The following is a 17,839-nucleotide window of genomic DNA, read 5'->3' as shown; positions in this document are numbered from 1 at the left end:
AATATAAAAAAATAATTTAAAAATATCAAAAGTTTTGCACATGTTTGCTCTTAAATAAGTGTAGGAAGTTGTTTTTAAAAATTACGCAAGAGACTATAGCATATATATTTAAATATATTATAACATAATGTATAAATATAGTATGTAATAGTGTATGGTTTAATTAATATTGAAAGGGATTGATAAAAAAAAGATTTTTCTTAAAAGGGGTCAATACACGAAAAAGGTTGAGAACACCAGATTTAGCATAACATACAAATAATCTCTGATGTAAAAGATGAAGATATTGCAGAAATTGTTACAAAAAAAGTGAGTTTTGTTTTGTTAGAACTTGTTCAAACTGACCATTACACATATGCAGATGGTTGAGCCTAGCATTATCGATAGCATGTAGCATTCCTGGTATCACCATTTTACAGGCCCGTCATATGCATTTCTCTAATTCACCAACATCATGCGGAGCTTCAGAGTATGCATCATACACCGATGCTTTTAGTTGAATCCACAAGAAAAAATCCAGAGAGAGAACATGGTGACCATAGAACAAGGCCACAATGTCCTATCTAAACTGCTGTGCAAGCCATTGACTAGCATCTGTCTGGGAATGAGATGATGAACCATCATGCTGGTACCAAACCTGATGTAGCTGCACCAATGATAAGTCATTGAACCATTTACCACTTTGTGTTTAGGATATTCATATATCAATCATTATTCAGGGTGCCATCAATGAATATGAGACCAAGAAGCTGCTCATCCCACTTCCATACCAGACATAGGATAAAATTCACTTGGTGTCGCAGAGTGTGCAGCTCTATAGTGCATGTTGCATGCACTATAGAGCTGCACACTCTGCCCAGTGGTGCACATTGTGATGATTATATACTCCATTTTGGGGAAACAATGCCCCATCAGTCCATAAAATATGCTGAAGGAGTTGTAGTTTGTCATACTGTAAATTTAACATCATGTTGCACCACTCAAATTGCTGTACAGCATCTTCTGCATATTATACTAATTCTTAGATGGCAAGAGAACGGATAGTCACTTAATATGATATCCAACATACTAGTATCTGCTGTAGTTCACAACCTAACGTAATGCTGAAAAGATGTTTAAACAGACACCCTGTGTGTATATATAAATATATAAAATTAATTCTGAATGTTTATTTAACATTTATATTTACATAACAAAAATATTTTTAATATAATTCCATCTTCAGAAATTTTTACATAGTAGCTAATTCCTAGCTTAGAAAACTATAAAAAAAATTAAGATAAAATTTATGATTATTTTATTCAAAATTAAATTAAATCATTTAAAATAAACCATTTATTATTGATATAGACTAAGTTAAGATATTTTGTAATTAATAAGTACCGTATTTTCCAGCGTATAAGACGACCCCGGACTTTTACAGTTAAAATATAGAGTTTGGGATATACTCGCCCTATAAGACAACCCCCGACTTTCGAGAAGATTTTCCCAGGTTAAAAAGTCGTCTTATATGCCGGAAAATACGATAGATTAATAAAATAGTATTTAAAATAATTATAAATTTAATTAAATTTATATATTCTTTATGCACTATACTATCAAGACATAAATTTATCACATAAAAACTTAACAAATCTTATCTGTATAGAAACTTATCATTTTAAACCAAAGAATTGTTTTGCATTAAATCCTAAATTTTTCAATTATTTCTTAATAAAAATTAAAATAATACATAAACAAATATTAGAAATTAGAAAAATAATTAATATAATGCTTTATTAAATATTTTAGTATATATAAATTTTAACAAAAACATATTATTCAGCCTAAATAATTACAACACAGTGTTATGTAAGATAATTAAAGTACATTAAATAGTTTTATATTGAAGGAAATGAACATTTTTTCAGCTTGAACTACATCAGTTAAATTAATTATGTAAGAAAGTCATTCATAAATTTTAAATGTTTTATAACTTAAATATTTAATGTACTGTACAACATAAAATTCAGTAATTTTGTTTTATTTATAATTTATATTAAACTGTAAAGCATCGTAAAGAAAAAAATTCGCATTATTAAGATCGTTTTTAATCCCCTGATAGCTAATATCACAACATTTTATTATATTATCCCATGATATGATTAAATTGTATAAGCTTAACCTAACTAAAAATTATCATCAAAATTTTAATAATTCTTTAAACTTATATTGTAAATTTACCACTATTTTGGTAAAATGTCATTTGTTATATATTATATTTCATAAGGATTATTTAATATATTACTACATACCCAACAAACACAATCAAACAGCATCTTAATCATAAACTTTGGAATCCAGACTTAACCACGTGGATTTGTAAAGGGCAAATGACGTCATCACAATAGCCATCTAATACGATATTTTTAAAATAACTATTTTATAAATCAACTAGTCATATATTTTTCATATTAAACAACAAAGAAATATTAATTCTTTACTTAAATTTTAAAATGTTAATTATATATTAATACCAAGCTTTTAAATTAAAATATAAATAATTTTATATAATAATTACAATACGAAATCGTTAGAAATTTTTACTTTATTTTAAATAATTCGCAAAAAGTTTTAATAAATTATACTTTATTTTAATTTCTTATATAATAATAAATTATCTTATTAAAATAATAAATCAGATAATTAATACCCGGTAATTTATTATTATTATTATTTGGTAATAATTTATTATTATTTTATATATAAATTTAAAATTATTTTACAAAAGTAATAATAACAAATTTTAAAATTAAATAATAATCTTTATTACCATTAGTTAATTTTTTATTATATATGTATAATATATATATAAAAGTAATTTTGAAATAATTAAAATTATTTCTGATATTAAATTCCCTCGTTATCGTATCATAATTATTTTTTTTGTTTTTTTTCTTTTTAATTTAAGACGGATGCGGGAACAGGATGACATAAATGCGGGATAGTTTTCTGATACGGAAGAAAAAATGGCGGACGGCGAAAACACTGGTAACAACTGTTTACGTTTGACATTTGATAATATTTTATGTTATTCAATTAAAAGTAAATACCATTTATATTTAATGTATTTTATATTCGCATTTGTAGAGAAAGAATGGGAAAAGCTGCTGAGAATGGTAAAGAAAGAGGTAAGTCGTCGCACAATACGATTAAGTGCCATACTGTTAAGAAACAAAATGGCTTAAATGTAATTTATATATTACTTATTATAATATTTATATTTAATGTAATATAATCATTGACTCTGTAACGTTTTATAATAATTATTGTTTACTTAGATTTGTATATCGACGATTAAACCAAAAATGATGCTGATACCCGCAGATCTTCACGCGCTTTATTATTAATTTATAATTTAACTTTATTAATCATTTTTAAAAATGGTTTTGTACTCGTCTGTGTTCGTTTGGATGTCTGTACGCCAGATTTTTTTATGAAAATCTTAGAAATTTTAGATGATCGTTTTTATATCAAATTACATTTATCTGTGATACTCTTAATGTTATCTGCAAAATACATTTTATATATGTTGGGCATTGGCATATGCTAGAGTTGTAAGTCATTCTTATGAGTGTAAAATTCAAAAGGAATTTTAAGTCTAGAATTAATCTGATTATATTTTTTACAACCCTAACACCTCCCCTACATTACAAGTCACTTCTGGTCTATGAATGAGAGCTAGGTAAAAAGAAGATAACTCACATTAATGATACAATCCTCTGTGCTTTCTCACAGAGATTGCATGATGGTAAGATGTGAACCCTGAATGAGGGGCTTTCCATCCCTAGAATTGTAGACTCCTCTCTGTAGGCCCTACAAATGGAAAAGTTAAAAGGAACCATACCTGTATATGTGACCCGTTGTGAGATATTTGCCACAGAAGATCAGTTTTTACTGTGTAAGCTGTCTTTTGTCGAGGCCTGCTATCGATTACCTTACTCTACATGTAATCGTAAGCTGTGGTGCTCGCTATCACTCGTACCATATTGTCCACTGAGGGGCAAGTCCCTACATCCCCTAAAACTATATAATGTCAAGTACTCCTTGAATGATCAAGTGGTCTATTCAAAGCTGGCATAGTCATGTGGGCTAAACTTAAACTATGAATAAATAAATAAAAAGGCAAGTAAAGCTTACAACAATAATAAAACAGGATGTTTCAGATCTACTGCAGCTTCAAGGACCTCTTCCTATTACACTTCTGACAAAAACTACAAGAAGACGAAAGACCCATTTTCACAGAGAATTTCACATCTGAAGAAATTCTCTTATCCGATCCTAATTCCTTATATTCATCATGTAACAGCATAACAATGTCTACGGTCGTGCAAATAATCTAACAGATATTCATAACTGTAGTTTACTTTGAAAAAATTACAAATAGAAACTCCAATCTCACATATACAAATTCCATGGAAAAATAAATGAAAATGTAATCAAATTATACCACTATGAATGTGCAGTAACCAACTCTGTATAATCAAGCATATCTATATGCAAATTTAAAACAACTCATAACTTTCACAAACAAGAAGAATCATACATTCTTCTGCTCTTCTACAAAGAGCAGAAGAACGTATGATGTAGATTAGGTTTAAGGATTGTAGAAACCAAACATTAACCCTTGTGAGATATTCTGCTTTTTTTATATTCCTCATCATTTGGTCAGATGCATCTAAGAATTAGTTGAGGTGCAGTTTGAAAAAATTATAGACCTATAAATTCCCACTGTAATCTGTCTGGGTGACTGTCCTTCCTTAATCTCAAGAACAGTGTTAGATAGATGAAATTCAAGACCAGATATGGAAAGCTTAGGTGCGGGAGGCCCTGGTTAACTATATATTAGCTTTTGGTCTCGACCAGAAGTCGCGTTATTTCAATTCAAAATTTTCCCTGGTAGGAGTTAGATAGATGACCAAGATACTGTTGTTATCAGGAAAAGTATGATGTACAGGGGCAAATCACTAAAAATTTCAGGAGAACATATATTTTAAATTGAATAAATTAAGAATATGATTAAAAATTGCAGCCTGGCATTGTGACATTGTCACAATAATTGCTCATTTTACATAATGTTCCTTTCACTCTTTCTAGCATGAACTGTAGTTTATATATTTAATTTCATATTACCTTTCTGTTTTCACTGGTGTTCATATAAGATATCACCCAAACTGACTAAAAACTTGAACTTTTTTCATATTCTCAAAGACACTATTTTCCAAATTTGTTCAGAGTTCCAAAAGAATGTTCAAATACATATCTTATTTGGAACACGTCTTTAAATTTTTAAAATTTTTTTGGAATACAACTGCTAGAGTTTAAATGTAAATTGAACGTTTTATTCTAGAACCAGCTCCATTTTTAAAACTATTTTCACATTCTTCCATTCTTTGTTATTACCATCCACTTACATTCATTTGATAAAGTATCCACATCTTTGATATTAATAATCATAGTTAAATTTTTTTCATAAATCTAATTTCTCAGCCACTTAAATATTCTCATCATCACCCACTGGTAAAATCATTCTTGCCTTGTTAAAAACCCCACATTCATCTCCTTATTAGACACTTCTCTGTTAAATGCCATGTTCTTCACACTCTCTAAATGTTTTCAATGTTCCTTTATCTATTTCTCTAAATTCATCATTTCAATGTAAAACTTTTCACATCCTTTTCTGTCTACTAATGGTATCCTATACATTCCTGCTCTGCTTCTATACTCTGTCATTATTTCACAGGAAGCTGAACATGATATAATTCTTCTTGAACACTATTGTTTGATCTGTCTTTTTTATTATCTGTCAAACATTTTTGTTTTGCTATTCAACATAACACTGATGTTCTTTTCCACGTCTGTCTTTCTCTTCCACCCTTATGTTTCATTGCAGATGTTCACAATCTTTCCTATCTTTTCTCATCTCAAACCAAATGACTTCACCAATTTCCAAATTAGGTTTATTTTTCTTAAATCCCCACATTCCCGAAACTTTGGTTACATTGCAGTATGATCAGTATGACATCTCAGTTCCAAGGATGCTGGTTCTTGGATGGACAATATGCCTGAAAATCAAAGATGGATAATATCTGTCCTGGTTGAGATTTCACCCTCCATTATTATCTTCAGAATTAACTTTCCACTATTGTTTGCCATATATATGTATCTATTCCAGTAGTTCTTAACCTGGCTGCATGCACCCTCGGGTGTGTGGGTGCTGGGAGGCGGACAGAGTCTCGTTCCTCCTTTTTGTCGGCTAACAAGTCCGTTAGACTTGCCCACGTCAAGATGGCAGTTCGGATGAGTTATGCGTTACGCAAGTGGAGGAAGTGAATGGGTTTGACGGTAGAGCGGCGGTGACGATATTCAAATAAAGGACATTACAACGGATAATAACAACGATTTAATAAAGCTAACATGACAATTACAAAAACGGCGAGCGTCTGTCACCTGAGTTCGGATTCGCGGAGGGAGAGTTCACAGGAAATGGGGTCATACCTTGTGGTCCGGGTCGGTTTCTTCTCGGTCGGGATGGTCCTTTGATTTCAGTCGGGTTTCCTTCGGACTTCGGCGCACACCCACCTTGTCTCCCTGACACTACGTAACCGACCCCTCCTTTCCTCTCTCGTTGCCCTTTTATTGACGTGGTCACGTTGTTCAGTTTCACCAACCCGCAATTTTCGTCGGTTGTTCCTTCTGATTCAATTTTTCTTCCTTTTGACTCATATCCCTTTTCCTTCTACACGTGCGGAAAAGGATATCTCACTACCGGTTAAATGCCGGTGGGTTCAAACTTTCACAGGTGCGAGAGAAATTTCAAAAGTTTAAAAAAAAAATATGAACTAGGTGACCCTGTTCTCTACAAACCATGGTACCCAGCAACATGGCACCCCACTTCTTCACTCTCTACCATCTCACTTCTACACTCTCTACTCTATCATATCTCGGCACATCGCGCTTGTCATCAGTCGTCAGTACATGCAGTTAATGTAGTCACATTGTCACGTGCAGTACAGAAACTAGTTGAGACGTATTCACATACCTTGAATAAGAACATAAACGAGGTTTGTAACAATATTTATAGGTAATCCCTGTATAACACGGTACTACTATAGCATGGATTCACTCTAGCACAGTTGGAGAATTGGGAACATCCCCATATAATACGATGCTTTTATAGCATGGATTCACTCTAACAGTTTGAGAATTGGGTAAAACCCTTGTACAACAAATATACACACATTTTTAATGGGGTGCAAGAGCTTATTTTCAGATTCAAGGGGGTGCTGACCACTAAAAAGGTTAAGAACCACTGATCTATTCAGACTTCTCTAATGCTTTCACAAATTGTTTTTCTAATCTAAAAGTGAGTGCCATTCTTCTCAATAATCGAACTAATAGATCACAGAGATCTTATAATTAAAGTCTAACTAAGGAATAAATACACTGCATGGGATACCAAATGTTATGTTATTTTATTAAAATTATAAAACAGTATTATGTTTTACAAAACAGTGATGTGAACAGTAGTATTCACTATGCAACTCTTTGGAAACAAAAATTAATATTCTGTTAGCCAAAGGTTGAGATCCTAGCATTACATAATGCTTTTGTAGGCATCACAGCAGTTATCCGTATAACTACCCACCCATATCTGTGTTATGTAATTTGTGGAGGGGTTGTCCACAAATTACATAACAGTTTTATGTTTATAAACAATGCTAAATAACATGTCCTATATTTGTAAAACAAAGAATAATTTAAAGTTAATTGCATTGATTGGCTATGTATGAGACAGATACTTGGGATAAAAATCTTATATAATTTAACAATTTTAATTAAAAAATTAAAGTGAATTGCAAACAGCAAAATATTACCCTCCTGTAATGATTGCCACCATTATTATTGTTCAGAATAGGAATAGTTTTTGTTTTAAACTATAAATGTGAAACTAATTAGGAATGTGTTTAATAGTTATATAACTGTTCTCAAAATATATGCAGATTACAACAAACTTTTAAATAAAAATGTACTGTAAGCATTCAAAATCATCAGTTAAATCTTTAAAGCAAGTGACAAATAATGGTGAACTTCCAGTTTTCTGGAGTGCATAGTTACACTTGTATAATTGGAAGAATATTTTGTAGATTATGTGCTGTAGATGAAACTTCAATTTTGATTGTCTGTGTGACATTTATTAATGCTAATTAATTTGCGTCCACATGCTGTACATGGCAATGATTGTATAGGCTTCATTTTCTTTTACACATCGTTTGTCACTGACAGCATTGATATCTACATCAATAGATAGGAAACTCAGAGTTTTTTTTATACTTTCCATTTACATAGTTATTAGTGATGTAACGAATATTCGATTACTACCCAGTATTCGGCCGAATACCGAATATTTAAAATCACTATTCGGTCGAATACCGAATATTTAATCACTATTCGGCCGAATACCGAATACCTAAAAACAGGAGTAAGAAATAACAAAAACACAGTAAATTAATCATTTTGGTTACTTTTATTAATGAAATTATAATTATTAAAGTTAATAAGAAATAGCATCTAACTCTAGTATTAAATTATTTCGTAATTAAATAATATTATAGCCTTTATCTAGCCCGATATCTTATGGCATTGATGGCGTGTAGGTTAGAATGTATCGGGCATTAATGTTATTGTTTAGTTAATTATGTTATATTCGTATTCACATATATTTTAATATTTATACGATATATTTGAACTGTTCCACAACTGGGGAGAAACTAGACCATATTTTGTCACCACTAAAGTATATCCTTAGGGTACTATTCAGTCTACAAATACGTAGTAAAAACAAAATTTTAGTGTTTAATTAAAGAGTTAAAATGATCGATTGCAAATAAAATAACTTATAAGTTATAACTTACATCTAAATACCAACAACTGCCGAATCATAGTGGGCTATTTACGGCTATTACATAAAATTATAAACCAATTTGGCACTAGAGGTAGACATTAGGCTCCATCTCATATTAAGTTTAATAATTATAATTTAATTACTTTAAATAATTTAGACCTAATGGAAGAAAAAATCATAGTGACAGCGGGCCAATAGAGAGCACGGTGCGCGATCTTTGCCATAATGCGCTTTGCGCACCAATTTTCGTACGTGCGTTAATCAAGCCGAATAGTTTGGCCGAATATTCGGCCATTCAGCCACACTCCTGGCCGAATATTCGGTATTCGGCCACGCTCCTAGCCGAATATTCGGTATTCGGCTGAGGCCGAATATACTATTCGTTACATCACTAATAGTTATGCATTTGTCTGTCAGGTGGCAAATTTTTGCAAAATTACTATTAATTAATGGTAATGAGAAAGTTTTTTGTATCCTGGAGTTTCATAAAACTCAGTTTATCAGTTTCCAGTGGCATTTCCTTACAAAATTCTGGAAGGATCTGCCATCTGGCAATTCCATATCCAGGTGTGCAAATTCAACAGACAGAATGACTGTGTAAGGAAAAAAATCAGTGGCTCTCCATCCATGACACAAGGGACAGTGGATATGATTAGAGAGATATTCCAATGAAGTCCTAGAAAAAGTCTACAGTGAGAAATCAACATACCACAGTTGACAGTACTATGTTGTGAAAGTGGCTAAGAATGAATCGTTATAGGCTAACACTGCTTAAAGTTCTGAGGACTACAACTGAAGGATGACTCTCTGCAATGAGCTGCAAGAAATTATGTCAATTGATGGTTTTTGTGATAGACTGATTTTTAGTGATAAAGCCACCTTTTATTTATGTGAGAAAGTTAATTAACAAAACATCGAATTCGGGGTGAAAAATCCTCATGCTTACATTGAACATGAGTGTGACTCACCAAAATTGAATGTGTTCTGTGTAATTTCCAATCTGAAGGTGTACAGCCCATTCTTCTTCATTGAAAAAACTAACAGGAAAAAGATATCTGGATATGTTTATTGAATGGCTGTTACCATAGCTGCATGAGGACAGTGACAACTTCATTTTGCATCAGAATGGTGTCCTCACTATCACCATAAAGTCTGGATTTTTTTTTTTTTGAACAATCATTTACAACATTATAAAATGGTATAGATTGTTATTACCTGTAGATGGGTAGAAAATATGAGGTGGATGGTGTTTAAAATAACAAAAGAGAAAACTAAGTATTTAAACACCATTCACTTTGTATTTTCTACCCATCTACATGTAATAGCAATCTATACCATTTTATAATGTAACCATCTTAAACTTTATTTACTTTATCACTGTTTTACTTATGGTTCATTTGTTGTGGTATTATAGTTCGTACGTTTTACGTATCCTCCTCCTATTTTATCTTATACAGCAACCCTTGTAAACAGATTCTACCCAGTCAATTACTCAATATTTTCTTTAATGTCAATTTGTAACCAATAATCAACTTTGTAAGTTAAAACAATTTTTATATGTATTATTATGTATGATGTAATCCTTATCTATCTTCCTTTTGTAAAGTATAAGGACTGAAGAGAGGTCATTAAGACCCAAAATGCATTTCCTCCATCAATAAAGCCTATATCAATAACTGCTCCTTGTATGATATGTTACTGAAAAAAGCCAATTGCTTTTAATTTGTTAAAATCTACTTGAGAATAAATGATTTCAAAATTAAAAACAAAATATATTGATAAAATTCAATCCAAGAATATAATTTTAAAATATTTTTGTAGTTTTCGTTATTCACAAGTACTTACCACTATGGAAAGCACTATTTTCAGAATAAAGAGCCAAGAATTACAAACTCATTTAAATAATACCAAAAGCCATGAAAAAGTCTTGTGACCTTTTGACATTTTGAAAAGTACAGACTGTGTAGATCAAGTTTCTTTTCATAAAGTATTTGTTGTTTAATTGAGAAAGCAGTACTTTTGTTCAAACTTTATTTGGAAGACAACATTGTTTTTGCCTGATATTTGCAGATGTTGTTCATACAGTTTATATATTCATGAGTTCTGCCTACATTTGATCACTCTGTATAACTTGCAAGTAGTAGTGCAAGGAGTGTGGTGATGCTACAAGTTTGTTTGGACAATGCCACAAGCCAGCCATGCTTGTTACACTGCCAGCTCATCACCAAGTTTCACTTAGCCATACTTGTTGTGTTACTTCTTGCAAGTTCTATTTTAGTTGATTTTCAGGATAAGCTTTACATATGTACTGTACAGAGATAATAAACTTGTGACATCATATGTCCATAATAATAATCATAATAAATGTTAAATATTTTCCTTCAAAATAAAATGCTAAAATTGAAACGACATAATTCTATTGAAACTATTTTCTTTTAAAATGGAATTAAATGTAAAAACTTTATTATTTTTTTATGCTTTGAATAAAACTGCATTGTATTCTTACAGAAATGAGTTATCATGTATTGAATATTGTAATTTCCTGGGTTTCAGATGTGAAAAGTTAATTTTTCAAGTGAATAAAATATTTCTTAAATAATACTTGAAAATTTTTCTTTTAATATTGAATTAAAATAGCTTTTGTTTGTTATCATTATTAATGTATATAAGTTAATTTTTTTTTCTTTTAGATAATACAGTGAATTTGTCTGCTGATATCTTAAATAAAATCTTGTTTATTATTCATCGTGTTGTTAGATAAGTTATGAAATTCCTTAGTACTATAATGCAAGTATAAACAAAATAAGTTAAAGTTCTCTCTAATTTAAGATGTTGGTATCTGAATTACAGTACTTTCATTTACAGAATTAAAGAAATGTATTCTGTTCAATTGTTATTTCTGACTACAATATTGCATAAACTGTGTAGCAAGATTATTTCAGCTTGTTTGATTACAGCATCTGAAGATGATGGAGTTCCTTGAAAAGAAAAAAAAAATGCTGAAAACAGTTTAACTTTTCAAGGATTAAAGTGATATTCAGATAATTTTAACATATTTCTAATAGTCTTTCTATTTTTCCTTGTGAAAATCTAAGGAATACTGTTATTAATCATATAATGAGATAAAATTACAAGCAATTTTCACATTGTAATTTAATTTCCTTAATATTACTTGTATTTAATGCCAAATTATTAAATAAGTGAATTAAATTAATGTAAAAATAGCCTTTAATTTTGATTGATTATTGTAAGAAAGACAATTTTACAGTTTGACTTTGGATGCTGTTAAATAAGTTGTTATAAAGGAGGAAGAGTAACTTCATAGAATATGCAAGATTAAAATACTCAGTTAATCAAATGATGATGAATTGGGCCATAACTTAGCTAATTAAATATATAAAGTAATTTGGACTAAAGGTAGGTGATTAAGTTGTCATCTTGTATTAAATTTAATAATTAGAATTAAATTAAATTAATTTAGAATATTCTGAAAGAAAAGATTCATCTAGAGCAGAACTCGAATCTGCAATTCTTGCTTACCATGCAGATACACTGCCTATCACACTAGAACATCTCTTCCCATACAAAATGAATACAAGATGATGATTTAATTGTCTATTTTTAGTCCAAATTATTTTATATACTAGTCAAGTGATGTCTTGATGATGAATCTAATGTTACTTGATTAATTTATAATTAGGACTCTAGTTACTGTAAATTTATGAGATTAGCTTAATTTGTTGGCTTTAACAAGTTCTTTCATTATAATCATTTTTGGATGTTAAAATCATCTGGTTGTTAAATCAGAAAATACAAAAATATTCCTGCTTTTTCATTTTTTTTAATAAGTTCTAGTTGAAAAGACACTGTAAGGAGGTGATATTATCCCATTGTTTTAAATCCTTTGATGTAAAAAATTGTGCTTCTCCTCTTATTAGTAAAAGGACCAGCAACACATAGTTTTCTTGCAAATGAAAGCTTAAGCAGTTCAGAGCATAACTAATATTAATATAAAGATCATTTCTGCATAAGTCAGTGATTCTGCTACTCCATACTTTTTAAGTCAAAAGATTTATTTATTTTGCACCATTGCAAAACAATTTAAAACAATGAGGATATGATACCAGATGCTGTAAGGAGTATTTTTGTGTATTTATTGTTTTAATGATATTAAAATTTACTTATATTAGATATTTTAAATGGCACAGAACTGCTATTACTGGAGAGGGTTATTTAATGACTTAATATTTTAACTATTAAAGTATATTCAATTGATTGACTTCAACACATTCAAGTATTCAAATAATAGTACTTGCATGGATTGAGTTTTTCTGTTAGTGTGCACATTTAAGTTTAAAATATTAAAAATCAAAGACAGTATGTTGAAACTGGAATCACCATTTATTCAATTTTAAAGTTCTGGAATACATTTTTGACAGTGATCTTTCCATGTAGGCTACTTGGCCATCAAAATTAAAAAACTTTCCTTTAAAAATGATGAAAAAATAATTCAATTAAAAACAAAAGTTTTAAAATTACATTAATTAGCCAAAATTAGTTAATAAAATGTATTCCAGAACATTGATATTGAATAAATGGTGATTCCAGTTTGAACAGACTGTATTTGATTTTTAATAGTTCAAACTTAATTACCATTCAGCAATATTCTACAATTGAAGTGTATACATTGATACACTTATAGAGGAAAGCAGTATTCTATTTATATGGATCTAAGAATGTTATAGTCAACTACAAAACAAACTTAATGTAAGTATGTAAGAGAGATAAACATCCTATATTGTGATAAATACAGGAGAAACAAACATTACACTTCCAAGAGGGGACAAACAATAATACCTGACATGCTGCCTAGTAGGTATTTAATGCAATAACAGTTGTCCAATATTCTCAAGTACTATTTCCACTTTGGCAGCTGCTTTGGAATAAGTGGATATGGTTGATTGTTTTCAAAATATGTAAAATCAGACAGTAACAGTATTATCTTTTCTCAATATAAAAATCAAGATAATGTAAGAATTTAAAATCATCCATAGGATTCTGATTTAAGTTAATAGTTCTTTCAGCTAAGATATTAACTAATTAATGAAATTGTAAATAAAAGATATTACACTAGAAAAATGAAATACTGTTTTTTTAACAATCTTTATCAGTTTAGACTTTATATGTAAGTGTGTTAATGGTTGAAATTCTCTTGTCAGCTTTTATTGAATAACAAGTAGTTGTTGGGCTGCAATTTGAAAAATTGTAGACCTATAAATTTCCACTGTTGCCCATTCATCTGTCTGTTCTTCCTTAATCTTGAGAACAATGTTAGATAGATTAAAGTTGAGACCAGACATGGAAAACTTAAGCTATATATGAACTTCCAGTCTGGACCAGAACTCACATTATTTCAATTCAAAATTTTCCCTGAAAAGTGTTAATTAGATGATCGGCACAATGCTATTGTTAAAGGAAAAATATTATATACAGGGACAAGCCACTACTAATTTGAGGGGGAGAGCATATATTTTAAATTAAATAAATTAAAAATATGATTTAAAAATTGCAGCCCGGCATTGTGACGATGTCACAATAAATAATTGCTTGTTTTTCATTACCATTTTTTCACATGTATTAAATATTTAACTAAATATAAATTCAATTACAGTCGACTCCGCATAAGTCGACACCCCAAGGGGAAGTGGAGATGTGTCGACTAAAGCGAAGTTGGAAAAAAAACCACAAAACTACAATTAATAAAATACAGTAGTGCTTTATACAGTAACATAGACTTACAAAACATTGTGTTCTCCATTTACAATTATTCTGTAGATGAAAAACTGAAAAATTCATTTAGTGTTGTTTGTTTTGAGCACTTAACTGTCTCGACTTTCTTTTTCAATGATCACGAATGCCTTGAAAACATCATCTTTGCAATTGTCAATCGTTGGCAAGTAACATCTAAGGATTTGTAATGCCTCTGACGTGAGAAAATGCAAAATTGGATTCTGGTGTGACGTTGATGTAGATTGTATATTTTCTTTTTGTTTATCTGTTGTTATTTTATACATAAAATGTTAAGGCATTTTTATTAATATGTATATATATTAATAATAATAATGTATTATTATATTATTAAATATATTAATTATATATTAATAAATAAATTGACTCCCCCTCCTGAAAAAAAAATGAGTTTGCACCACACGTGCGGAATGAATTCATTTTTTCGGGACGGGATGTCGACTTATCGGAGTGTGGGACGGCAAAAGTATGTCGACTTATCCAGTGGTGTCGAGTAAACCAGAGTTTTTTTTTAACATTAATGCCTATGTAAGTCAGCCAGGACCACAGAAAACTGACTTCTTAACCGAGGGTGTCGAGTTATCTGGGTGTCAACTTATCGCGATTCGATTGTATTAATATTAACACCATCATAACTTTCTCTCACATAATATATAGTTTAAGAAGTACAGAATTTATATTTTACTCAATTATAATTAAGATTTTAAGTGATTGGTAATTATATCATCATAGATTTCATGTGTGTAATTTGCAAACTCAGTTTAAACAATCTTCAAATTTCCATCTGATGACAAGAAAGTGACCTTTACTTATACTGTAATACAGGAAATTAACATTAGGCTTTTATTTTTTCTGTATTATGAGCAGTATTATTTTAAAAATAAATATTATAAATTTTTCTTACAGGTGAAACAAATAATGGAAGAAGCTGTCACAAGAAAATTTATTCATGAAGAGAGCAGCAGTATTACATCTTTATGTGGTAATATTTTATTAGTTGATTGATATTTTTTCATCTAATATTCAAAAGTATAAATCATGTTTATATTATATATATTTTTATTGAGCATATATTACAGCATGATTTTTAATAGTCATCTATATCTGAAAGCCAAATTATTTTTGGATCAGAATCAAATTAACTTTAATTAATTAAATTATGAAATTTAGCCTAAAGGAGACAATTAAGCTGTCATCTTGGGGTAGGATTAATAATCTTACATGAAGGATGACAGTATAAAGATTAGTGTTGGGAATAGCTCAAATAAAAGAAATATGAACCAGGCTTTATTCTTTCACAAAAAAAGTAATTTCAAATCAATAAAAGCACAAAATATAAAAATACAGTGTTTGGAATTTTTTTCTTTACTTGTACTCTAGCAGATGATTCTGTTTAAATGGAAAAAAATTACACAGACCCTCTCATATAAATTTTTGATTCTGATTACATTAACAAAACATTTTTATAAAGAATTTTCTTTCCTTGTTGCATAGGGTGGCAATTTTCTACTCTAATGTCATTTTTGCTGATTTGTCATTATCAAAAATGATGTTACGGAGGTTCTACACAATGGCCACAAGAGCACACGTTTTTCAACTATGCATGACATGGTCTGCAATTTGCTAATTGAATGCTGTCACTATAAGAGTTAGGGGCATTATAACCTTTAACAATTTAAAAATATTTTTACAGGTTTATTTCATGCCTGAAAAATACAGAAAAATTGTTTCTAGTCTTTTTGAGAAACACCTTGGCCTTCTTTTCCATTTGAACATTCCACATTAGTCTGTTGTTGCAAAGTTTGAAAGGACATTGTTCTTAAACAAAACAATATATGATGATGAAATTTTGGCATTTGTGTAAAAAATAAGTTACAGAATTTTTTAGAATTGTCAAATTTTTGGAATGACAATTACATGAAAAATAAGCAGAAAATTGTCATTTTATTCATCTTAAACCTGTAAAATAATAAAACTGCATGTAATCGCAAGTTAATATAGATTTACTGGTACTTCTGAACAGGAACTGCATGAAATATTTATTATTGATATATTATTGAACAATAGAATATTAAAGATAAATTAAACAATCCCATTTAAGACGTCTGTGATTTCAAAAATAAATGCAATGTTGTCTACATTTTTTTTAATGAATTTCAATATAAAAATCAATATACAATTCAATATCTGTTTGGTTTAAGTTATTCATTAAATAATTCAAGCAGAAATTGAGTTTTACACGAAATAGATGAGTTGTAATATCTAACTTCTTATTAATATTTTCTAAACTTTTTATAAATACAAACTCAAAAAAAAAAAATTTTAAAGTAATAGTAAATAAACATTAGTAAGACTTTTGTTTGACTTTATCCTTAGTTGTAAGAGAGAAAGTTCTATTTTCTATTTTGATTTTCTGAAAATAAATAAAATGGAAATAAAAGAAGCAACAATTTTTCAATTGGAAAATTTTGCAAATATATTAAAACATTCAGCTGTATTTCTGGAGTTACAACTATGATTACTTTCTATAAAGAAAGCAATCACTCTAGGTTGTAAAAATAAAAACATTGGTGTTTTCTTTGAAACTAATAAACTAAGTAGTGTCTTTCTTATATTTTTGTAAGAACTTACTTCATGATATATAATTTATAATAAGATAAGAACAAGTCATTGGCATTTTAAATACATATTTAGATTATTTTCATATATATAATTAAATTTACATTTAATCATATTTGTTTAATTTCTCATCTGTAATTATTTAATCTTTAATTATAGAAATGTAAATTTTTTTTATTAATTATTTAAAAAATTTTCTCATTTTATGTAGTTAAAAGTATATCAGATTTGAATAATGTATAATATTTTTAGCTGCTGTTGATGCTTGTCTTTCTCACAATTTAAAAAGAAGAGCACTTGGTCTGTTTAAGACAAATTCTACGACTGCTTTGTTACAGAAGGTTGCCAAGTGCTTTGAACCAGCTGCCGAAATAGCACAAATGGTTGCAGAGATTGAAAACACTGATCCAAACAAGTTTGTATATTTATTTTTCTAAAGATTTATTGGAGTAATTTAAATTTAGAATA

General features: G+C 29.5%; 2 protein-coding genes across 4 annotated transcripts in view; one reads left to right on the top strand and one right to left on the bottom strand.

Moving 5' to 3' along the window:
• Window positions 1–2,432, bottom strand: part of Pisd (phosphatidylserine decarboxylase) — a 43,119-nt gene extending 40,687 nt beyond the window's left edge. Inside the window, exon 1 of the mRNA XM_067280260.1 lies at window positions 2,295–2,432. The gene's annotated coding sequence lies outside the window, so the exon portion shown is untranslated. The remainder of the gene's footprint in view (window positions 1–2,294) is intronic.
• A 512-nt stretch (window positions 2,433–2,944) lies between these two features.
• The window catches only part of LOC136983509 (small G protein signaling modulator 1-like), an 82,341-nt gene continuing 67,446 nt past the window's right edge, over window positions 2,945–17,839 (top strand). For all 3 annotated transcript variants that reach the window (XM_067280266.1, XM_067280265.1, XM_067280264.1), the window contains exons 1-4: window positions 2,945–3,030; window positions 3,130–3,170; window positions 15,659–15,734; window positions 17,624–17,786. In XM_067280266.1, coding sequence (XP_067136367.1) covers window positions 3,009–3,030; window positions 3,130–3,170; window positions 15,659–15,734; window positions 17,624–17,786 — 302 coding nt within the window. In that variant the 5' untranslated portion in view covers window positions 2,945–3,008. The remainder of the gene's footprint in view (window positions 3,031–3,129; window positions 3,171–15,658; window positions 15,735–17,623; window positions 17,787–17,839) is intronic.

The sequence above is a fragment of the Centruroides vittatus genome, unplaced genomic scaffold (genome assembly GCF_030686945.1).
Source record: "Centruroides vittatus isolate TY-2023 unplaced genomic scaffold, ASM3068694v2 contig_882, whole genome shotgun sequence".
Lineage (NCBI taxonomy): Eukaryota > Metazoa > Arthropoda > Arachnida > Scorpiones > Buthidae > Centruroides > Centruroides vittatus.
The sequence above is the reverse complement of the archived record's forward strand: the minus strand, read 5'-3'. Positions and strand labels throughout refer to the sequence as shown.